At 40.2% G+C, this 24,654-nt stretch overlaps 1 protein-coding gene across 2 annotated transcripts in view; it reads right to left on the bottom strand.

The window, feature by feature from the left end:
- Window positions 1-24,654, bottom strand: part of MYO16 (myosin XVI) — a 592,718-nt gene that overhangs the window by 175,926 nt on the left and 392,138 nt on the right. For both annotated transcript variants that reach the window (XM_050946813.1, XM_050946805.1), the window contains exon 17: window positions 2,706-2,817. In XM_050946813.1, the coding sequence (XP_050802770.1) occupies window positions 2,706-2,817 (112 nt within the window). The remainder of the gene's footprint in view (window positions 1-2,705; window positions 2,818-24,654) is intronic.

Here is a 24,654-nt window from a genome sequence, read left to right on the forward strand (position 1 = left end):
TAACCCAGTCATACTTTTGGCCTTCATCTCCTAGCAACAAGATCCACACATGGACTGTGCGTTGTGTGAAGTACTTCCTTATATTTGTTTTAAACGTGCTCCCTATTAATTTCATAAAGTGACATCTAGTTCTTGTGTTATGTGAAAGGGAAAATAACTCTTCTCTATTTGCTTTCTCCACACCATTCATGATTTTATAGACCTCTATCATATCCCCCCCAGTCACCTCTTTTCTAAGATGAACAATCCCAATCTTTTTAATTTCTTCATGTATGGAAGCTGTTCCATACCCTTAATCACTTCTCTGTACCTTTTCCAATTCTAATATATCTTTTTTGAGAAGAGAAGACCAGATTTACATGTAGTACTCAAGGTGTGAGCATACCATGTATATATCTAGTGATCTTATGATATTTTCTGCCTTATCTATCTCTTTCCTAATGGTTCCTAACATTCTGTTAGTTTTTTGACTGCTGCTGCACACTGAGTGTTTGTTTTCAGAGAACTATCCATGACAACTCCATGATCTCTTTCTTGAGTGGTAACAGCTAATTTAGACCCCAACATTTGCATGCTTAGTTGGAATTATATTTTCCAGTGTGCACTACTTTGCATTTATCAGTATTGAATTTCATCTGCCATTTTCTTGCCAGCATTCTGTTTAATAAGATCCCTTTGTAGCTCTTTGCAATCTGCTTTGGACTTAGCCATCTTGGGTAATTTTGTATTGTCTGTGAATTTTGCCATCTAACTGTTCATCCCCTTTTCCAGATCATTTATCAACATGTTGAACAGTGCTGGTCACCGTACAGATCCTTGGGGGAACCTGCTATTTATCTCTCTCCATTCTGAAAACTGGCAATTTTTCCTACCCTTTTGTTTCCTATCTTTTAGCCAATTACTGATCCATGAGAGGACCTTCCCTCTTATCCCATGACGACTTACTTTACTTAAAAGTCTTTGGTGAGGGACCTTATCAAAGCCTTGCTGAATGTCCAAGAACACGACTGTAGCACATTTGTCCTCATTTTTTTTTGACACCCTCAAAAAAATGGACGGACTGGTAAGGTATGATTTCTCTTTACAAAAGCCATGTTGAATTTTCCCCTATATATTGTGTTCATCTATGTGTCTGAGAAGTCTGTTCTTTACTATAGTTTCAGTCAAATTGCCTGGTTTACCAGTCCATATTTGTCAGGATTGCCTCTGGAGCCTTTAAAAAAAAGAGATTGCGTTAGCTGTCCTGCAGTCATCTGGCGCAGAGGCTGATTTAAGTGAAAGGTTACAAACCGAATAAATGTTAGTCTATAAGGTGTCACAAGGACTCCTAGTTGAAACTGCAGTTAGTAGTTCTGCAATTTGAGTTCCTTCAGAACGCTTGGGTGAATACTATCTGGTCTTGGTGATTTATTACTGTTTAAGTTATACATTTGTTCCAAAACTTCCTTTATTGACACCTCAATCTGGGACAGTTCCTCATATTTGTCACATAAGAAGAATGGCTCAGGTGTGGGAATCTCCCTTGCATACTCTACAGTGAAGGCTGATGAAAATAATTCATTTAGTTTCTTTTAAATGACATTGTCTTTTTTGAGTGCTCCTTTAGAGCTCAGTCATCCGGTGGCCTCACTGATGGTTTGGCAGGCTTTCTGCTTCTGATATACTTAAAAAATTGCTGCTAGTTTTTGTTTCTTAAGCTAGTTGTTCTTCAAATTCTTTCTTGGCTTGCCTTACATCTTCACACTTGACTTGCAGAGTTTATGCTCCTTTCTATTTTCCTCAGTAGGATTTGACCTCCAGTTTTTAAAGGATGCCTTTTTGCCTCTACCCACCACTTTTATTCTTCTGTTCAGCCACAGTGGCTTTTTAAAATTTTTTTGGGGTATATGTTTAGTTTGAGCCTCTATTATGGTGTTTCTAAACAATCCCTATGCAGTTTGCAGGCATCTCACCCTTGTGACAGTACCTTTTCATTTCTGTTTACCTGTTTCTCATTTTTGTGTAGTTACCCTTTTTAAAGTTAAATGCTATTGAGGTGGTTTTCTTTGACATTCCCCTCTCCCCCCCTCCCAACGAGGATGTTTAAATTTAATTACATTATGGTTGCTATAACCGAGCAGTTCAGCTATATTCACCTCTTGGACCATATCCTTTGCTTCACTTAGGACTAAATGAAGAATTGCCTCTCCCCTTGTGGGTTTCAGGACTAGCTGTTCCTTCTTGCTTTTGTTAGTTGAAGTCAAATCTTTCATGTCACTTGACTGTAATTTTATATGTCTAATTATGTATATGCCTTTTTCAGATGTTAGCAATCAGACAGCATTTGGAATGTATACTTCACAAAATTAAAAGGGACAGCGATATAATCAGGAAGGGAAAGATCCCCAGGGGGTTTATAATTTTTTGTCATATGGGATTTGATTGTTTCTTGCTATCTAGACATTATGTAATTTAATTGTTCACAGGATTATAACTTGCAGCTGTTCTGTGAATCTTTAAGAATGAAAAAGGTTTACATTGTTGGTGCAGTATCTAATTAAAAGCGATTACAATCATTTCCCTGGAGTGAACTATGACTTTGTTTCATTGGCACAAAAAAGGGCCAGGCCTATATTTTTTTGGGGGGGGTCTGTCAATATGAGTTTCTTATGACCTGCTTTTCACTGTCATTCTAGGCAGGAACTATACAGGCTTGTATAACTTACCAGGTTATTGAATCCAAAAGCAGTTAGGGCGTGTTTTAGGACAGCTAATTTCTCTTTGTTGAGAGTGTTCACTGTTACTGATGTCTCTTCCAGTACAGTCTGGTTCAGATACCTGCACAGTGGGGGAAAAAGCATATAGCCTTTATGAGGTTGGCACGCAATCAAGCTTCTGTGGTTAAAAGCCGTCTTTTGCCTTCCAACCTAATGGAAGTCACACACAAACAGCTGTACATAATGTTCTTAAGTGTTTACAGGAGACTCGGTGAATTGTTCTCTCACCTCTCTGAGGGAAAGGCATTTGTGACAGAATGTGTTTATGTTCTACATTTCCCTAGGCTCTTGCATAACTACCCATTATTACATGCAGCTATTAGCTCACAAGTTTTCCTTGTGACATTTGTGTGTATTTTGGTAGAACTTGCAAGGTGCTTTTCTGCCATTCCTGAGAAGTCAAGTAAGACTGCTTAATTTTCATGTGGCCTGATGGTCACCCCCCCCCCGCCGCCCCCGCCCATTTGTTCTCTTCTAAACATTCAGTAGGGTTGATTTTTATCTGTAGCCAAGCAGAGCTCAGGCACAGTGAAAAAGAGAGGTTGACAAGGAGCTGATTGTGGCTCCCCAATTCTCAGATACCCACAGCCCCAATGCAAGTTGAAGCTAAAGAGAACAGCTTTAATTTATGCCACTGAGATCTTCTGCCAGTGGAGAATGGACTCTGCCAGTGTCCTCCCTAACTTCTTTTTGCCAGCTGCTGGAATTCCTGCCTCTGCCAGCTTTTTTGCTGCCCAAGACTCCCCTACAAAGGGGTAATTCTCCAGTGTAACTCTCTGACTGCTTTAAATTCACTTTGTGCCGCTTGGAGGACTAGAGAATTCAACTCTTACCAGCCTGATCCCAAGTTCACTGAATGCCTGGGGACTGAGCACTTGAATTAAATGGGAGATGTAGTAAGATTGCTTAATTTTCTTGTGGCCTGATGTTTCCTCCCCCCAGGGTAGTGTCTGATCCTTAGAGATGCTGAGTACACACTTAAATAGTAAATGTGTTACATGTACTGAGTCATAAGCTCCCACTATAATATATAATATGCACTGAAAGGAAATGTTATTGAATTACAAGTATCCCTGCAATGTGTTACACACACACACCCCTACCTACCTACCTTCTGGTGCAAAAGCAGACAATGGAAAACAAGAAGAGCCAACATACAGTACAACACGGCTATGCCACATGACAACTGAAATATAGTACTATATACTAACACAAAGATTATCAAGCTCAGAAATGTTCTTAGCTGTAACATATTGTGGCCTTCCTACAACATGCATAGCAATACACCTAATCGTATCTCACTGCAAAATGAAAGGGAGAGAGAGAGAATGGGTGTTTGCATTTTCACATTGAGATGTCCCATGTCCATAACAAACAGACCTGGTGGCGGCTTGAGCTCTGACAATTCCTGATCACATTCCTATTCCAGTTGGGCTGGATAGGTCTTATCATGGACTCCCCATTCAGTCATCAGACTACTACCAAAGTCTGGTCTACACTACAGTTAGGTCAACACAAGGCAGTTTATGATGACCTGACTATGAAAGTATCTATACTAAATTTTGCTCCTGCTCATGCAACTGCCCTGCTACTTAATAACTCCACTTCCATGAGAGGCATAGAGTCAAGGTCATAGTAGTTAGGTCAACACAGTTGACCGGCTGCTTATGTCCACTGTTACAGGCTTTCAGGAGTCATCCTACAATGCCCCCACACAGACAGTACAATCAACACAAGTGCTCCTGGTAAGGGCATGCAACGCTGACACAAGGAGCAAAGTGTTGACATGCACAAGTGATGTAATTAATGTGGCGGCTGTATGCTGACATAAGTTAGGTCGACTTAATTTTGTAGTATAGACATGGCCTTAGGGAGCTCTCACAAGAGTTGCGCTTTGCATAAGAGTACACAGCTTTTACAGTTAGGTATAGGAATTATTTGTGCTTCTCTAACCAATCTCACTGGCGGTTATGACAGACAATGAAAAGACTTATGAGAGAGCATGATGTGGTGAAATATATAGATGTAATAGCAATGCAGGTTTACGTTAAATAAGGGGTTCCCAAACTTGGTTTGTGGCCCTGCTTCCCCAGCTCCCATTGGCCAGGAATGGCAAACCACAGCCTTTGGGAGCTGCAAGAGGCTATACCTGTGGATGCTCAGGTAAACAAAGCATCTTGTGGCCTGCCAGGGGCTCACCCTGAACAAGCTGCAAACCAAGTTTGGGAACCCCTGCCCTAAATGGAAATTGGAGTAAGTTGCTTCACTGGGTGGCTGAGAAACATGGATGGAAGAAAAAATGTGTATAGAGGCACAGAACTTCCCACCGACAGGATAGAGCCACCAGTAGATCTTTCTGTATAACAGACCGTACACCACTAGGACTGGATTCATTGAAGCACTGACTTAGCACCTACTGAGGTACTCAGCATCTTGCAGAACTGGGCCCTTACAGTCAGATTTTCAAAGGGGATCATCACCCAGCAGCCCTCATTGAGAATTTATTACAGATCTTTCTGCATGGTTGGCACCTTATTTTCTCTCTTTTGCGGAGTGGTATCATATGCCTTTACACATTCAGGCAATATGGTTAATCAGCTCTTTTTAATGTTTTTGAAGAGTATATATATGAGCTTTCACACAAATACTTTAATTAAAATTGCCAACTCAGGGTCCAGTCTTGGAAGGGGCTGAGTTTTCTCAATCTTCATTGACTTGTGCTCAGCATCTCCCATGATCACACATTTTGTTGAGAGTTAATTGGTTGTTGAGTATCCTGTGAGTGAGATTTTCAAAAGTGCAGTGTAGGCCAAACTCTGTTCACACTGATGCCAAAGATAAAAAATATATTGACTTCAATAGAAACAAGGTTAGGCCAATGGTGAGTGCTTTACAAAATGAAATCCTAAGTACCTACTGGTACCAGCCAGCCTGGAGAGACTTCCACTTCCCCATTAAGGTTCTGACACAGTTGTGATCAGCACAAGCAGTTGATAAGAGCTCTCTACATTTAAAAAGGCGGGCAGCTGCAGGCAGGGCATTTTCTGAGATGTGCTCAACTCTGGAATTTACTACTCTACTTCTTTGGCCTAAAATAGCTAATTTACTGACTTTTAGAACATGCTGCAAGACCTATCTATTTCCCAAGCTATGTAAGGAGGATTGAAAGATGACAATTGCTGGGAAGGAATGGATTTTTAGTTTAAAAAAATTACAAAGCTATAGTCACTATTTTTAAATGTCAGACAGTATTTTAAAATTGTGTTAAGCACTTACAGGCCTCGTGGACATTATATAAATCCAAACAGCAGAGCGCACCTGCTATGTTTACTTGCCAAAATAGTCACAACTCACATTTTGTATTCTTCAAACTGCCTCAGCTGAGAAACAGTGACAACTGGAAAAGATATACTTCTAGTTATAAAAATACTTGCCCCTGCTGCTAAAGATGGACCCAGGATGCAAATGTCTTGAGACACTTTGCAGACCATTTCTACCACATAACTAGATTTAGGACCACAATTCACCACCAGCTACACTGGTGTAGAACTGAAGTAAAGTGGTAATGAATCAAACCCTTAGCATTAATGTCATACCTCACACTACAGATACATAATTATTTCATAAAATGTTAACATTGTTTAATATTTATGATCGCTCTCATTTATAGAGGACTTTTGTTGTTGTTGACATTTCAGTGGTGGGGATGGAATTACATTGCTGCTGATAAAGAGGACTCTTTGCAAGTATAAATGGCTAAAAATTTCCACTACAGGCTGCCATATAGCATTCAAATATTAGCCTTACTTGCCTTTTTGTTACTATGAACTACACATAGCTATCATACATTTATTAAACCCTTCACTAATACTAGAGTGTTTATGTGTTCCAACAACAGTTTCCTTTGAATATAATAGGTCTCATTAATTATAGGAAATAAATAGATATTTTTTCAGTAAGTAAATATTAGGCCAGATCCTCAGCTGGAGTATTGGAATAGCTTCTTTGAAGTCAATGTGGATATATCAATTTACGCCAGCTGACGATCTCACCCATACATTTTAATACTAAGAATAAAGTTTTTTCTATCTATAGTACCTTTCATCCAAAGATCTCAAAGGGCTTTACAGATATTAAAGTGTCACAACTCACTAGAGATAAGTATTATCATCATTTTAAACTTGAGGAACAGGAGGCAAGGAGAGGTTAATTGATTTGCCCAAGGTCACGCACTGAGTCAGCAATAGCTCTGGATACAGAATGCAGAACTGAATCATTGCCCTGTGCTCAAACCACTGGACCATTTCTCCCTCATTGCTATCAATTTTAGTTCATTTTTTTTCACTGGGGGGTCAGGGGGGCGCTCTCTTCTGTGGATACAATTTCAGCTTGCAAAATTTGTGCTCACAATTCACTGCAGGCAGAAATCTGAGTACTTTTGTCTGCAAATACCTGACTGCATACATGGAATGCTTCCAATAGGAACAATGATTTCCAGTCTTAGGCTCCATACTCCAATCAAATATATCCCCTGTCCTGAGAGGAAAAAGGGTAATCCCTGGCTTCAATACAAAGTAGATAATTATGTGCCCATGACTTTACAGTTATCAGTACGGAATGTCATCTCATTGCAAGACCCGCACTGTTCCCTTTTTTTGGGTCACTACACATTCGCCACCCCTCAAAATTTTGCTATTATCAACAAATTTGATTGTCGCCAAAGCTTACTATGTGAGCTGCTGAAGAATCACAGTTAATGCCCTCCACCAGGCCCTAATTAGTTCTTGCCTGATATCATAGCAAGGCCCATCCGGTGAGAGTAAGGAAGGCAGGGAAAGGGACAGGAACTCCCCAGGGATAGTTTTTTTTAAAATTGATCTGTTATGGAGGGGAGGGGTGTTGGCAGTCCTGGCCTTTGAGGCCTAATGGAATTTGTCCATGTATATTTTTTAGCCAACTAAGTATATTAAACAGGAAAAACTGCCCGTGACACATGTGGCAATTCCCTGCCATGCCTTGAGAAACCTTACTGAATTAAGTTTAAGTATCTTCGGAGTACATTGTATTAGATGCAAAAGTTATGTATTATTGTGGGGTAGGATTGTATGCAACCTCTCTAGAGGGAAGATGTGATATGAACATCAAAGGACTGTACTGAACTATGTGCCAGACAAGAATGGACTTCTGGGACAAACAGCGTCAAGTGCTTTGCCTGAGAAATCTCTAGGGGGAGGTGAATACAAATTTCCCACCTCTGCTTATGCAAAAAAACCCAACCTTTCCAAGTTACACCCTGGTGATCACCTGTTCCATCACTTTGTCCTCAGGTTTGACTCTGTTGGCCATTGCCTCCAGTCCCCCCCAAATATCCTTAGGCTCTTGGTGGTGGTGGTGGGGGGGGTTGCCACTGAGGAGGGGTTCAGCTCCTCTTAGAAGCGGCATGTTTTCAGTGCTGCACCAGGCCTTCTGGAACGCCTGTCTTAGCTCCTTGATCTTGGCACGACACTGCTGCATGTCCCTTCTTCTGCATGCCATGAGCAATCTGCCTGTAGATATCAAAGTTCCTACAGCTGGAGCAAAGTTGTGACTGCACAACCTATTCTCCCCACAGACTCAGCAGATCCAAAAGCTCTGGTGTACTCCATGCAGGAGGGCATCTGTTGCAGAGAGCTGTCATGGTTAGGTGGGAAGATGTTGTGTGATTGGTTCACACCAAGCAAACAGGAAGAAGAATTTCACAAATTCCCAGGCCTTTAAATGGAAGGAGAGACACATGTCTGTGTACCAGCAGGGTGGCAGAGTTCAACCTGCTGACCAGAGTGGTCATGATGGGCGTTGTGGGACATCTGCTGGAGGCCAATTAGGGCAAAATAAGCAAGTGCAGTATCTACAAATATGTTGCGTCACTCTATGTTGCAGAAATCTCTATGCCTCTTGTAAAAGTGGTTTTATTTTGTTGGCATAGCAGGAGTTACATCAGTGGGAGGAGCATTTCAATGTGTACAGCTTCACTGTTTTGTCAACAAACACTGACTTTTGTCAACAAAACTGTGCAGTGTAGATGAGGCCTAAGGAGGAAAAATTTGACTAGGCATGAGAGGTGTGTTCAGATCAAGTTTAGGAAATAATTTGGGTACAAGACTGAAATATGATTTAGGATTGGAATCATATTTAGTGGTGCCAATAATATGCAGTCTCAGTCTCATTATTCTTCAGCCCCAAATGGCAGATATCTCATGAGCGCAAATGATCTCATGATATTTCTGCCACCCTGAACTGTAAGCTTTCAAGAGCAGCTTTATCATGAAATTTCAGCTGTTTGTGAACTGGAATCAGAAAGTAACCCCTTCTATTTTGGATTTAACCAAAACTAAAACTGGAAGAGCTGGTTCAGATCCAAGGATTTGAATATGAAATAACTGCTGTACTCATCCTACCTCCATGTCACATTCACCTGAGATATTCAGATTCAAAGGTCTGGCTTATGGTACAAAGGGACCTTAGTAGGAGCTGAGGATTTTGTTCAGATATCTCTCTAGCAATATTGCAGAAAATTAAGAAAATAAGACATTTAGCATTCCTATCAGCAAACAGCTATTAGAACACCACAAGGAGATGATTCTCCAGGCTCATTGTCTGAACCAAAACCTGGGACCTTTAGAAGAGACTTTTTTCTCTAGCCAAACACCTATCCTTTCTATCAGTGAACAGGATGTTGAGTGGTCATTCCCAGTGGTCAGAGCAGGAGTCAGGAATTGAAGCCAAGGGTTAGAGCTGGAGTCCGAGGTCAGATATCATAACTGAGTGCCAGAGATGGTGCAGGAGCTATCACAGCTATGGGCAAATGCTTTAAGCACCATTTAACTGCATCTTGTGCTTAGGAGCCAGTCTGCTGATTCTTCCAGGCAATCAGGCAGTGTAGCCAATCAGGCAGCCTACTACAGGTGAGCTGCATGTACAGGCTACTTGGAGATTGGCTTTGTTGCAGGTCTTGATTCTTAGGACTTTCCTTGTGAAGGCTAGCAGCTGTTACAATCAGAATTTTTGAGAAAACTTGCTGGGTGATATCAAGACTGAAGGTAACTGTACTGAAAACATTGGCTGTTGATCTTCAAGCTTCAGTATTTCTGCTTAGATGCTGCAATAAATGCTGAACATGAAGATAAGTGTCTCATAGATCTGTGGATGCTAATATTTCTCCTGTTACACAGCTGTTGTTATAAACTAAAGAGATTCTTTCTTGAATTTCTTGTACTCAAAAAAAAACAGTTTAGCCATTTGAGATCTCAAACTGCTGTGATGCTTCTTGAACGTATGCGGATTAAAAACAGAGGAAAAATGCCTTTATCCAGCTGACATGAAGTGACAAGAAGAATAGCATTAGAATAGTAAGAAAACTATTTTGGAGGTATTGAATGCACTTGTGTAGGCCAGTTTATTTGGATGGGAAGAGTCAGAGGGTTATTTTAGTTGAGTGTTTCTTGAAAGAAGTGAGGTAACTTTGACACAGTAGCCATTTTTAAATTATTGAACCCATCTCTCAAATATGATTTTCCAATCTGAGAAAATGACTATTTCTGCCTCCCAAAGGAATTGGAGTGGTGACTGAGGGAAACCAGGATTTTGATTTGTTGAGTTATGAACTCCTTCCTGTCCCTTTGGTATTCTTGAGCTACAAGAAAGAGATGATTATGGTTGTTATGATCCTCTGAGGAAGCTTTGAATGTTTTGGATGGAAGTGGATTGAGTTTATGCCTGAGGGGAGGAGAAACTCTTAACAGAATAATAATCTTAAACTGGTGAATCAAGGCCACTGCAAAGTCTGTCCGAATAGTAGGGACACAAGTGTTAGTTTCTATTGGATCTTGATTGTTCTCTGGGCAAAGTAAGAGAGTTTTTCAGGTCACTACTTCACCTGCCAACCCACAGATTTAGGAAAAATCTTGAAAATGTTAAAGATGATGTCATCTAGAAAGGCAGTAGCTAAAATAGCACAATCTGATTCTTCTTATGGGATGATACAGCCTTCTTACTTTGAATTTGGGAAGCAAATTTTTGGTAATGAGCTCCAAGATAGCCCATGTCTCTTTAGAAAGCTTAGATAACATATTAGACCGCTGTCATAGAAGGTTTATCATCAGAGACTTTCCAAACACCTTTGACTCTTTCCTTTGACAAGAAACAATTCTTTCATTTTTATGGGAGTCAAGTTAAAAAGCTTTTAAGATAGCAGGTGGAACAGCATCCTCAGTAAAATCTATGACCTTCCTCAGTTGTTTGATTAAGTGGCCCATGTTCTCTTCATTAAACTCCTCAAACTAACTTCAAAATAGGGAGATGAAGATGGACCCTTCTCCCTCAGAAACCTCAAGGAAGATATGCTTGGATGTCTTTTTGCTGAAAAGGTCTGCTAGCCTTCCTGGCATAAGGGTGGAGCACTTAATGAATAAGAGATCTATTAATTTTATATTGTTTAGCTCTCCATAGCTGGGCTGAGTGTGCTAATATGGGGGATGAGGGAGTAATTGGTAAAGGCAATGATATTTTTCTCTATTTTTGTCTGTTATTTCCTGAAGAAAAAAAGGTTGTCTGATGAGTGTCAGCATCTGCTACTCACTGAGGCGAAGTGTAAACTGGTTCCTGTGGGGAGTTATGACTCCTTGTGGTGAGAGCCTATTCTGTCTTCTGGTTCATCTGCCTCCTTTCAATTATGTGTGGAAATCCACTGGTATGGATTGCCAAGCTCCCTGCGGAAATGGGACAATATTGGTTTTTGATCTAGTACTCAGGCAAAGTCCAATTTTTGCTAACAAATGGTCAAAAATGGTAGGCAAAGGAATTTTATCTGCAGACTGCGAAGATACAAATAGTTGAAAGTACACAAATACATTTGATACTGTCTCTTAATCACGTAATGAAAAATAGGATTTTTTAAATCATAATTTTCCAAATCTGAAGTCTTTCTAAAATGTCCTGTCAAAATCTTGACTGTAAATTTCTAAAATCTTGGGTGCAAAAAAATTATATATGACAGATAAAGGTAATAACATTTTTTTAAATAATTCAAAATAGCTGTAAAAGCTGGGATCCCTATTTTTTTTTTGTACAAGGTAGAAAATTTCACTCATTTTTCTACATATCACCTGTGACCACATTCAAATCTCTGTAATTTTCCAAATTATTTATACTACCCTGTCAAAGAAATTCACAACAGGATGAAGTAATGTTTTGTTGTTTTTACAGAATATCTTCATTGACCTTGATAAGATTTCCTGAGAACCTGTCCCAACACACAGAGGTACCCAAATTCTTTGAAATTCTGCTGACAGACAGTAAATAAAAGAATTGGTACATTGCTTGTTTAGCATGACCTAGTTTATGAGTCTCTCGGCTTTTTAGGCCAAAGGTAGGAAAGTGCACCTGCAGTTCACATAATGAAAACATTTTGTTTTATTCTAGAGAAGAGCATATCTCTTTGATTAAATGGGTTCAGATTAGCCTAAATAAATCCCTTCATACATATGTGGACTTGAAAGGGTTTTTATTACAACTTGATCTTAATGAAAATGGGTCAGTAACAAGCATATCCTACTTCTGCTAGTTTCCATGAAATGTTGCAGCTAGTTGCATTGATTGCTCTAAAAACAAATACAGTGTGTGTGTAATGACATAACAGAATACACGATTTCAGGTCACCAGGACAGTGAAACAGATTTAGTAAAGATTATTTTTCATGACATATTTCTATAGTGTGAAGTAGTATTGTGTGTTCATTTCACATGTGAATCAGGCCCTGATTCAACAAAACATTTACATGTGTGCTTAACTTTAAGCCCCTGCTTAAATCTCATGGATTTCAATGGGCAATTAAAATCCATGGGACTTAATCATGTGCTTAGTGTTGAGCATGCTTGGGGCTTATGTGAGTAAACTGGGAAGTCTCACATGCCCGTGCTGCCAATGTACAACTTTTGTTCACCTACGTATTATACACAACAGGAGACACTAAGATTTCCTTTGACTCAGTATTGAGAGAGAAGAAAGCATACCTTGCAGTTTAAAGGGAAAACAGGGAGTAAGAAGACCTTGTTCTATTCCCACCACTGCCATGGATTTCCAAGGTGATCTTGAGCAAATTATCTAACCTCACTTTCTTCATCCATTAAAAATAAGAATACTTTTGCTACCAACCTTATACAGGTGTTGCTAGTCTCAATTAATTAATATTCATAAATTGCTTTGAAATCTCCAAGAATAGCCTATACTATGTAAGCGCAACATATAATTAAATAAGCAGACACCATCTCTGGGGCAGGAAATATGTGTGTTGTGGATCTTATTTGACCTTATTTCCTAGTAAATACAGTGGTTATCAATAAAATATTCAATATTATTCCACATTTATCACCTTTAATTTCTATACAAAGTAAAGGGAAAATTGCAATATTTCATTATGTGGCAACTCATGGCAAATTATAAGATATTTAATGCTTACCACTATACAAACAGTATGCTAAGAGGAAGGCAAGCAGTTTAAGGCAGATACAATAGTCTTATCCTCCTGTCCTAAATAGCTGGCTAATATTACTGAATGCCATGAGGCTGTTGCTATGTCTCACTCTAAAACTGGCCACATTTTAGCTGTGAGTGAAGTTATTCCCATATATATTTTACTAAATCCTGAAGACCTTCATTAGGGAGAAGAACCACTGACTTTGATAGCAGTTTTGCCTGAGTAAGGACAAACAACTTCATGGTTTCACACACATTTTGTTAAGTGTTTTCAAATATACTTGGATAAAATGTACTGTGTAAGTATATGATATTATCTTAAAAAAAAAAACAACCCCACAACAACCCACCAATCCACACCACATTCACAAAGTCACAGGATAACAGATTACAAACAGTTTTTTTTCTTTAGATCTATCATGTGAACAGGAGGGGACAATGTACTCTGTTTTGTGGGGAAAAGCTGCCCTGCACTTAGTACTGTTTGATATGTAAACAGAAATGAGATAAGGACAAAACAAAACAGTTGACATCAATAAAGCCGACAACAGTTGCAGAACATGATAATGAACAGCTACTGGCTTTTTTCTTGCAGGGAAGGGGGAATATTTTTACTGTCTCCTCCTTTGTCGTCATCTTTCCTACCTAATGTATAAACAAATCTTACATTCTCTGAACCAAGTTACCTTGCAGCACTGAGGTGAAATTAATACAAATTGTTCATCTATGCAAATATCTGCTAATGACCAGAATAATAAGCTATTGCACAAAGCTGTCATTTAAAAATGAATATAGCCCTGTCAATGTTAGCAAAAATCAGTATAAAATTAATAAATTAAACATCATGGAGAGCTTTTTGAATTTGGTGATGTCCATTGCATGGCTCTTGCTTTTATTATTCTAAAATCAGCACATAAGAGGCTAAAACATGTGTTTGCAGTAAAGTAGGTTTAACACAGATATCCAGTGCACTGTTCAGTCAATAAAGTTCTGCCTTGATATATTCACCAGTTAAAACCTCCAGTAAATCTTTAAAAGAAGTGTTCCATGACTATAGATTTATGTTAACTCTACTGTAAGAGATTATTGATTAATGCTTAACTACAGCTGGACTCCTCATGTTCTGTAACCAGATGCTATACCCACATGTAAACTGAAGAAATTTGGTTTGATTTTTATTTTTGTACAAAATACCAAATGCCTTTAGGCTAAGATATTTTAGCCAAGCATACCAGTAGTTTAACAGATGCTATATATTCCTTTGGGAAGGGAGCCAGTTACTGGATAGGTTTTTTCTATTTTTAATAAATATTATGTTCCTAAGAATATATGCAGAAATCTTATTTTTGTATATATCAGGTTTTTGAATGGTGCTAACAATGCTTCCCAAAGAAAAGTAAATGTTATTTCAGAAGCAGATCACAGCATCATGATTTTCTTTTGAAGTGTGATTAGATCTATGAAGTAAAACACAAAATGATGTGCATTAGAGAGCGAGCGAGAGATCCTACAGGATTCTCTGTCAACTGTGTGTAACTCCTATTAACTTCCATGGAAGTTTTATAATCATTATATTATTACACCAAATCCTGCTTTTAGTTACTCAGTTTTACACTTGAATGCAATTACTCCAGATTTATATAATTGAAGCTTATATTAAATATATGCTTTCCATTTTGGCCCTACTCAAAAGCCTGATACATGCTAGGAAATATGCAATGAATGCTGCTCAGCAGGTGCAGAAAACAGGTTAGTGCCTGCAAGTGCAGATAGGACCAATACATGTTCAGCATTGTTTCAGAAACCGGTTGAACTTTCTCTTTCAGCTTGGAGTCACTTTGTACTTTTTGTTTAGATTTGTTCTTTTTCATTAGGAAACCCAGTAGATGTAATTAAGTTTATTAGGCTCTAGGGGTTTCTTCAGAGTTCACTACTTATTTAATATTTAGGATAACGCTTCTAAGAGTCAAATCTAGTGTACTACATCTAAAAGTCAAAAAGTGAGTAGGATACTCTAGTCATAACTTTCTTCAGTGAACAATTATAGTGGATTCTTTTTCTGATCTTATGCTCTAAATCAATCCATGTACTATCTGATAATTGTACACATACTACACACACTAACAAGCAGATAACATAACAGAACTATTAGTAAATACATCAGTAAAAATAATGAACTGTGCATATGGCTCAATACTTAACCTGTACAGGATATTTTTTCATTGTAATTAATTAATTAACTCACCAGTTCTGAGTGAAAACCCCCTCTTCCCCCAAAGCAAGGAGAATTCTTCTTAACACTAAAGATGCTTTTTAACCTTCCAAAACAGTTACTTTTCATAGAAGAAGGATCTGTGGCATTAAATCACCCCTTCTGCAGCACCCCACCCTTAAATAATTTTATATAAAGGGCAAAATACTATGATCAGGGAGCTATATTCTACCAGAAATAAACCATTTCAGGTTATGCGTTGGAAGCATGATTCAGAAAAGCATTTAAGAAGCATGTTCTTAAGTCCCATTGACTTCAAATGATTTACACCTGAATAAAAGGGAACGGACATTCCTGAATCAAAGCTTGGTAGTTTGTTGGTACTCTTCTAAAGTGGTACACTGACAGCTGCACAAAGATGAAGTAGGTATTCACCCAGGAAAGCTCATGCTCTAATACGTCTGTTAGTCTATAAGGTGCCACAGGACTCTCTGCTGCTTCTGCACAAAGAGACTCCTAAAGGCACGCCCTGTTGAGTCTTACTGTTATAACTGATACTGTATTTACATACAGGGATTTGTATTTTGTGAACATAAGAAAATTAAGTCTGAGATAATCGTGACTGAGCTCCTCAAAGTACAGAATTTAACTTCAATAACTAAACAAACCAGAGGGGATCACTACAGATACCTGGTGTGCTCTATAATTCTATAGAGAGGCCAAGTTTGGCTCACGCTACATTGTTTTCTTGGAAAAAAAATGACACACAGAAGAAGAAAGATGAGGACAGAATAAATTATGCCTCATAGCAGCCCTTTTCCTTTCACTTATATGAGTGGGAAGAAAAGAGAGAATATTATAATTACATGTTTACAAAATAGGTTCCACAATAAACTCCACAACCACATAATATGATAGTTTGTTTCCTATTATTCCAGTTTATTTCCTCTCCACTGAGATCAACCTAATCTCATAACATAGTTTTAAAAATAAACATTCACTAGAGTAAATCTTTTTTTTGTTAGATGAGTTTTCAGGGTGCTCCACTCATTTTAATATCCTTCCTGAATCAGGAAGGTTGTTGAAACAGGAAATTCAGAAGTGGAAATATGGCAAACATACCTACAGCTGATTAAAACAAACTGATCTCAGAAGGGCAGTCTGCATCAGGGTACACAGGGTAGTAAGGAGACAGTAATAAATAAATGGATTTCTAATAGTGAATTTGATATTTTTTATGTGTGACCTGAGAACAGTGGACAGCTCATATATACAGTATAGGATTTTTTAAATGGTAAATTTCATGATTTCAGCTATTTAAATCTGAAATTTCACGGTGTTGTAATTGTAGGGGTCCTGACCCAAAAAGGAATTGTGTGAATGTGTGTGTGGGGGGTGTGTCACAAGGTTATTGTAGGGGGGTTGCGGTACTGTGACTGCCTACAGAGCTGAACAGCTGGAGAGTGGTGGCTGCTGGCCGGGATTCCAGCTCTGAAGCCAGAGCCGCTTTCAGCAGTAGCGCAGAAGTAAGGCTGGCATGGCATGGTATTGACACCCTTATTTCTGCACTGCTGCTGGCGGAGTGCAGCCTTCAGAGCTGGGCACCTGGCCAACAGCCGCCACTCAGCTCTGAAGGCTGCACAGAAGTAAGGGTGGCAATACCATGACCCTCTAAAATAACTTGTGACCCTCCCTTCAATTCCCTTTTGGGTCAGGACCCCCAGTTAGAGAAACGCTGGTTTCCCCCATGAAATCTGTATAGTATAGGGCAGGGATTGGCAACCTTTGGCACGTGGCCCACCAGGGTAAGCCCCCTGGTGGGCCGGGCCAGTTTGTTTACTTGCCGCATCTGCAGGTTTGGCCGATCGCAGATTTGGCTGATCGCAGCTCACACTGGCCACGGTTTGCCGTTCCAGGCCTATGGGGGCTGCAGAAGCGGCACAGGCTGAGCGATGTGCTGTCCACCGCTTCCCACACCCCCCATTGACCTGAAGTGGTGAACCGCAGCCAGTGGGAGCTGCGATCGGCCGAACCTACGGACGTGGCAGATAAACAAACTGGCCCAGCCAGCCAGGGGGCTTACCCTGGTGGGCCATGTGCCAAAAGTTGCCAATCCCTGGTAAAGGGTAAAAGCACACAAAAGCCCAGATTTCACAGTCCATGACATGTTTTTCATGGCTGTGAATTTGGTAGGGCCCTAATCATACAAAATCAACTATAAAGAATAATAGGATGTCCAGGCAGGTTTCTTATAGCAACAGCAGTCCTTAACCAGCTTGTACATCAGACAAGGTGCAGATAAAAAAGATTAGAAAATTATGTCCAAGATCATCATTACTGAGATCCTGAAAGAGCAACACTGAACTTCAATAGCCCATCAAATCAGAGGGGATTGCTATAGATACCCTATGTGCTCCTTTGAGTACTAGAGAATTTTAATGACAAAGGCAGTCTCCACATTTTTTCTAATGGATTATTTCTCTGTCTAGCTAATATTTCCTATTGAATAGTATCTTTTATCACTTATTTTTAACCTGACAAGACAACATAGGTTTTTTTTCCCAATGTGTCTAGCACTAGTCTCAGTCTTGGCAATCCCCAGTTTAACCAAGCAAAACAAGTCAAGAATCTGGCATCCATGTAAGCTGGTGTCAAAATAAACACTGTAATTACTGTGGAAGTTTAATATTAAGCTGTAACACACCAGTGTGCTATTCTGACATATACCCAATGATTTGATTACATAGACATTTCCCAAATATTAAAGCAGAAATTAAAAGATGCCAATCCTTGTCATAAGCCATAAATTATGTGTCTCTATAATTGCTGTTACAAATGCTGGTTGTTCATCAGATGGCATCTGTACAGTGTTTTAGTCCCCGATTCTCTTATCTTGTTCAGTACAGAATAACCTTCACATACACTGCCACTAAGTTTCTGATTTTAGGGAAATCTGTTTCATTTGAACAGTTCATTGTGGAAATTAGAATCAGCATAAATTATTTCTGTTTCCCATCATTCTCCCATGTTGTCAGGGTTCAAGAAACTCAGAATTTTTAAATCAGCTAACGACAGGCCTTGTCAACAGAGCTAGCTCACAGGCCAGGATGGCATACTAACAAGCACAGACAGCATCGGACATGACTTCCTCCAAAACAGTCTCCATCCCTTCCAGCCATATTCTCCCCAATATGCTTCTTCTCCATGTTAGAACCCCAAATGACATCTGTACTCGTCTGGAAAAGGACTTGTATTTTTGCCTGGCTTAAGAGGCTCTTTATGTGCCAAGACGCTTTAAGGATTCCCAGTCTAAGAGTAGGTTAGATAAATGGCTATTAGGGATGGTCTAGACAATATTTGGTCCTGCCATGAGGGCAGGGGACTGGACTCAATGACCTCTCGAGGTCCCTTCCAGTCCTGGAGTCTATGAGTCTTCTGAGCCATTTTGCCTCTGCTTATGAGCCAAAGAGAACTGAAGCTATGACTGTTGAATGTTGCTGTCTGCTCTTAAATGTCCTGTTTTATATGATTGATTCTGTTCTGAAGTAAGGTAAATTACAATGCCTACAGCCATAGCACATTGTGCTGTGGTCCCATTAGATACCTCAAGATAAGCAGAGATGAGCAGGGTCAATATTTGGGATAGAGGAGTTCCAAAGAACACCTAGGTGATGATGATTCAGTATGTGATGCTCTGAGGCTGTATTGAATTAATGCCCTGAAATAGCATACAAGGGCAAGGCGGATGGAGGTGCAATCTTTTAGAAGACAGCTAAAACTACTTGTGGTTATTAGTAATCTCGTAACATTTTTTCACAACTATTTGGTTGGTAAACCTAAGACCTGGCCAAAGTCCAACTTGGGTAACTATATTCTGACTAAATAAAATCCTTTGCCAATTTTAACTGGATTCAAGGGGGATGGCAAAGAGCTGACACAGCCATCTTTATGCCACAGCACCCAAAGCTCAGTGTAGATAGCATTATGGGGAAAGCGAGTTCCCAGAGGAATGGTTAGGGTCAGAGCATGCTGTGCTATGGTGATCCTGGCTGACTTCACTAATCAGTGTATATTAGAGCAGCACTGAGGTTCTTCTAACTTAATCAATGGTCCTAAATGATCTTTTCAGATCTGGAGATAGGGTGAGTGCAAATAATGGTGAGAAATCCCCCCTCTCCTGATCCAGTAGGAAGTGGATGTTGTTCAACATCTTCATTAAAGAACTGGATGATGGGATGGATTGCACCCTCAACAAGTTCGTGGATGCTGCTAAGCTGGGGAGAGAGATAGATACAGTGGAGGGTAGGGATAGGGTGCAGCGTAACCTAGACAAATTGGAGGATTGGGCCAAAAGAAATCTGATGAGGTTCAACAAGAGCAAGTGCAGAGTTCTGCACTTAGGATGGAAGAATACCATGCACTTCTACAGGCTGGGGACCGACTGGCAGTTCTGCAGAAAAGGACCTGGGGATTACAATGGATGAAAAGCTGAATATAAGTCAACACTGTGCCCTTGTGGACTAGATGACCTCCTGAGGTCTTTTCCAACCCTAATCTTCTATGGTTTTATGCTTTTATGGAGCTCAGCAAGGCTCAAAGACTGGGGCCTTTTATGCTAATAATAGTATCTTAAGCAACCTACTCCGTACTAGAATTTGATTTAAAATAACTATATCATGCTTATTTTAAGAATACTGTTCATAATATAAATTGCCTTAGGTTTGACACAATATATAAGTGGTTCAGATGCTGAATCCACATGTGAATTGACCCCACATGCGAGACAGTTAGCATCTAAATAACTTTTAGGGACACATTTTGTAACTATAGTAATGGCAAAAATAGCTGCTTTAACATTTTTATAAATGAACAATCACATTTACTGTTCAGTTGTGGCTTTTGTAGTATTTTCACACTAAATGTAAAGTAAATCTCATTGCTATCCCTCTTGCCTCCAAAAGCATCTTTGCTGTTACACCCATTCTAAGTATGTCTGAAATATCACTCTTGCTGAATAACTCCCTCTTCAACACTAAGGACCAAATTTAGCCACAGGATAAGTGGGTTTAACTCCCAGTGACCTCCAGGGAAGTTTCAACCTCTTACAAAGTGCCAAATTTGGGCCAGAGAATTCAAGTTATGTGATATTCAAACCTATCTTCTGAAAAACAAAATTCAAAAACATTTGGTTCATGTTACATTTGTTTTTGTACTTTTTTCCTTTGTTTCAATCAACCAGTTCCAAATAATACTTCATTATATGTTTAGTGTTCTGTTAAACACATGGTCTACCCTGTGTACCCTAGCATCAGTACAAGCACTGGTTCTTTGAATAGAATTCTTTTTTTTTTTAAACTTAATTACTGAGTTGTATTTTCTCCCTCTTGAGTTAAACATATTTTCTGTTTTTTACCTCCCTCCCTTTGTTTTTATGCCACAGCCAGATTATCTTGTTCTTATTTTCTGCATGTGTTTCCCCTATCATGCTGAGAGAAAGAGAGAGAAACAAAGGCTCCCTCAATCAAAGAAATAGAAAATGATACCATGCTAAGGCAAATGAAGCAGCTGGCATGTGTATGGAGTGAAACAAAACATGCTGACATAGAGGGATGAGAAGCTACAAAGTGATAGGATAGAAAAGTTAGTGGCAAATCTTGTAATTAAACACAAAGACTGTGTATCTGATCCAACAGAATTTCCCTCATTTTGAAGAGCAAAAAGTCACCAACAGAGTAGAAAGCACAAGAGATTACATGCTCCCTGAGTTCTTAGGATATTATAGAAGGGATGAAAACACACAGAGCTATAGGGATTTTGTGCTCCCCTACCTACTACATTCCACCTCTCCATAAATACAATTAAATGCAAAGAAAACTGTTCATTTATTCATTACATGTAGTTCTATATCTTAAACTCCTCAGAATTCTGAGAGTGAGAGAGCGACAAAACATACTTATCAAAAACAGAGGTAATAGAAATGATTTTCTGTACGTCTTAGAACCTGCAGGGGAGTGTCATACATAGCACTGTCTCTGTTCAGTCTGTATGTATGAAGAATAATACAATGAAGAAAGGACTGTTAACACAAGATGAAGGAATATACCCAGGGGAATAAGATTTTCAGATTTAGACTTTCAAACAAAGCAGAATTTCTATGTCATTTATCCTTAAAGCCAGACAAATGAGAAGTCCACTTGGACCAAGGACAAGGATTCCAAACCAGTCCCAGGGTTATTTACTACATAGACTTTGTTTAATAAAGTTTGTTCTTGGTCTTCATATAAAGTAATGCTCCACCTATCCGAAGAGCTATTATTTGTTAAAGACTCCTTCAGGATTAAAATGGTAACAAGGTAGCATAAACATAATATTACTAAGGGAATAGCAAACAACAACAAAGAACCAAAGCTAAGGCACCTAAGCTTTAAGCTGATATATCACTTACTTGACACACGGAATATATATCACTGCTAGAAGGATGAGACAAAGTCTTGCTGTTTTCAGGGTTAGATTTTCAAAGTTGAGTGCATGGCACTATGCGCATATATTTATGTGACCCTGGTTTAAAAGTATCTGAATAAACTCAGGGCCGTCCTTAGGATTTATGGTGCCCTATGCAGGATTATTAAACTGGTGCCCCTGAGCCTGTCTTGCTCTTAGCAACACAAACATAAGCTTACACTATTGGAAAACTTGTCACATGCATGTTATTAAAACCAGTTTAACTTAATGAAGCACACTGTAATGCTGATGGACTAGCACTAAAGAAGCAGCACTATAGAAAAAAGTCTGATTTGACAGAATGATGCAAATAATATAATTTTTTAAATTTGTCAACATTTTATTGGAAATTTATATGAAGAGTATTGAAACAAGGATTTGTTTTTAATTAAAAGCAATCTTTCTGGCTTTTTTGGCTGCATAATCAGTAAGAATGTCATTGTATGATGAAGACAAAGTGATGTCTTGTTTGATTGCAAGAATAGCAAGACCAGTCAAGTGTTCCTGACTCCATGTAGAGTGAAGATAGTTTTTAATGAGCTTTAGTTTTGAGAAACTCTGTTCTCCTGATGCTACTGTTACAGGAATTGTCAGTAGAATACAAGTGACAATGTATACATTAGGATATATGTCAACAAGTTTGCTGGTATGAGTAAACTGTACAATGTCCATTATCGATTTTGCATGTGGCAACATTGAGGACAGTGTACTCAATTCTTCATACAGTTCAAGTCCATTTAAATCAAAACGATCGCCGTGCTTCAGGAGGCTCTCTAGGTCAGGGGTCCCCAGCGCAGTGCCTGCAGGTGCCATGGCACCTGCAGGTGCCATGGCACCTGCAGGGGCCTCTCAGTGCACCTGCGTACTGGCCAGCGGACAAGCATCCGCCAAAATGCCACCGAAATTCGGCGGCGACGCCTCTGGATGATGCCGCTTGCCGCCAATAAGCAGTGTCATCCAGAGGTGTTTCGGCAGATGCTCGTCCACTGCCACGGTCCTTCGTCTGGTGACCGCCAGATGAAAAAGGTTGGGGACCACTGTTCTAGGTTCTTGCACTTTTTCATTTGTTGCTCTTGTTTTCCTATTTCATTGAATTTAGTCCTGCTCAGCCCACCTACCAGCTGAGTGAATGGAACTCCAGGCCGATAGCGGGTTGAGTGGCTCAGCCAGGGTATCAGCTGCCGGCCTGCTCAGCCTGCTGCCAGCCTGGGGTTCCTTGGGGGTCCCTAGACCAGCAGTGGGTGCTGAGTGGGGCCGGTGGCCGGGACCCTGGGTGGCAATGGGGCAGCAGCCGGCACCCCAGAGCAGTGGCGGGCTGAGCTGCTCAGCCCACTGCTGCATGCCATCAAAAATCAGCTCACCTGCCATCTTTGACACGTGTGCCGTAGGTTGCCGACCTCTGCTCTATACATTAGTAAGGAGGTGAGCATATTACAGTTGTCGGAGGACTCTATTTAGCAGTAACAGGGCTATAGGAAAGTCAGTCAACATTTTTTGTTTCTCTGATGAAAATTGGCCCACTCCCTTTCCCATACCAAACTTGTCACAAATAATTGTCAACAACTTAGTTTTCTGTTTTTGGCTAAGATATTGATTTTTTAAAAAAAATATTGAAATTGAATTCAGGATTGTTAGAAAGCATTTTTGGCAAACAAGGTTAAATGACAATCTAAATGGCAACACAGTACTGCTTTCATGCTTGGCTCACCCCCAAGGCTGCTGGTCCAACAGCTGCAGTACAGGAGGAGATAGGTGGAAAACTGCAGAACCCCAAAATCCACCTCTTGGGGTGCAGAGTGGTAACAGCAGCAGCAAACCCTCAGGTCCGATCACACGCCAATGGGCACCACTGCCAGCCCAACAGACCCTGGTGAAGTTAGTACAGCATCTGATCTCAGGGATGGGGCACCCATGAAGCCACAGCAGCTCATCCTGCCCTGTGCAGCTCCCCCTGGATGAGATGGATCGCTGCCAGCCCAGGGGAGAGACGCGCTCCCCAGCTAGGGTGACCAGATCCAGATGTCCCGATTTTATAGGGCCAGTCCTGATACTTGGGGCTTTGTCTTATATAGGTACCAATTACCCCCACCTAGGGTGACCAGACAGCAAATGTGAAAAATTGAGATGGGAGTGGGAGGGGGATAGGAGCCTATATAAGGAAAAACCCAAAAATTGGAACGTTCCTATAAAATCGGGACATCTGGTCACCCTGCAGGTGAGCTCCTTCCCCCATCCCTTCCCAGAGACCCCAGCAGCCAATCCCCTCCCTCAGACTGTGCTGCATTCATCTCTATCTAGGACCCAGCAGCCCTGCTCTTACATGCTCCACTGCTTCCCATCTGTCCGGGCTCCCAGCAGAGTGGTGCCCCCAGATCTAGTGGTGCACTAGGCAGCTGCCTGTTCTGCCTATGGCTAAGGACAGCCCTGAATACACTATGTGATATCAGTGCATATCAGGCACAAGCTAAAAACTTGTCTAAAAGCTCCTTCCCCAGCCTTGTGAGAGGAGTCACTGGACCGGTCCCAGGATCCAAATGAATATGGGGGAGAACTAAAGAGCAACAGGGTCAAGAGTGGAGATCAAAGGTTAAAAATTAGGTATCCAGTGAGGGACACCAAGCAGAGAATCCCAGACAGCACCCACTGCTCCTCAAAACTGTCTAGGGAGCCAGT

This window comes from Gopherus flavomarginatus, chromosome 1, assembly GCF_025201925.1.
Source record: "Gopherus flavomarginatus isolate rGopFla2 chromosome 1, rGopFla2.mat.asm, whole genome shotgun sequence".
Classification (NCBI taxonomy): domain Eukaryota; kingdom Metazoa; phylum Chordata; order Testudines; family Testudinidae; genus Gopherus; species Gopherus flavomarginatus.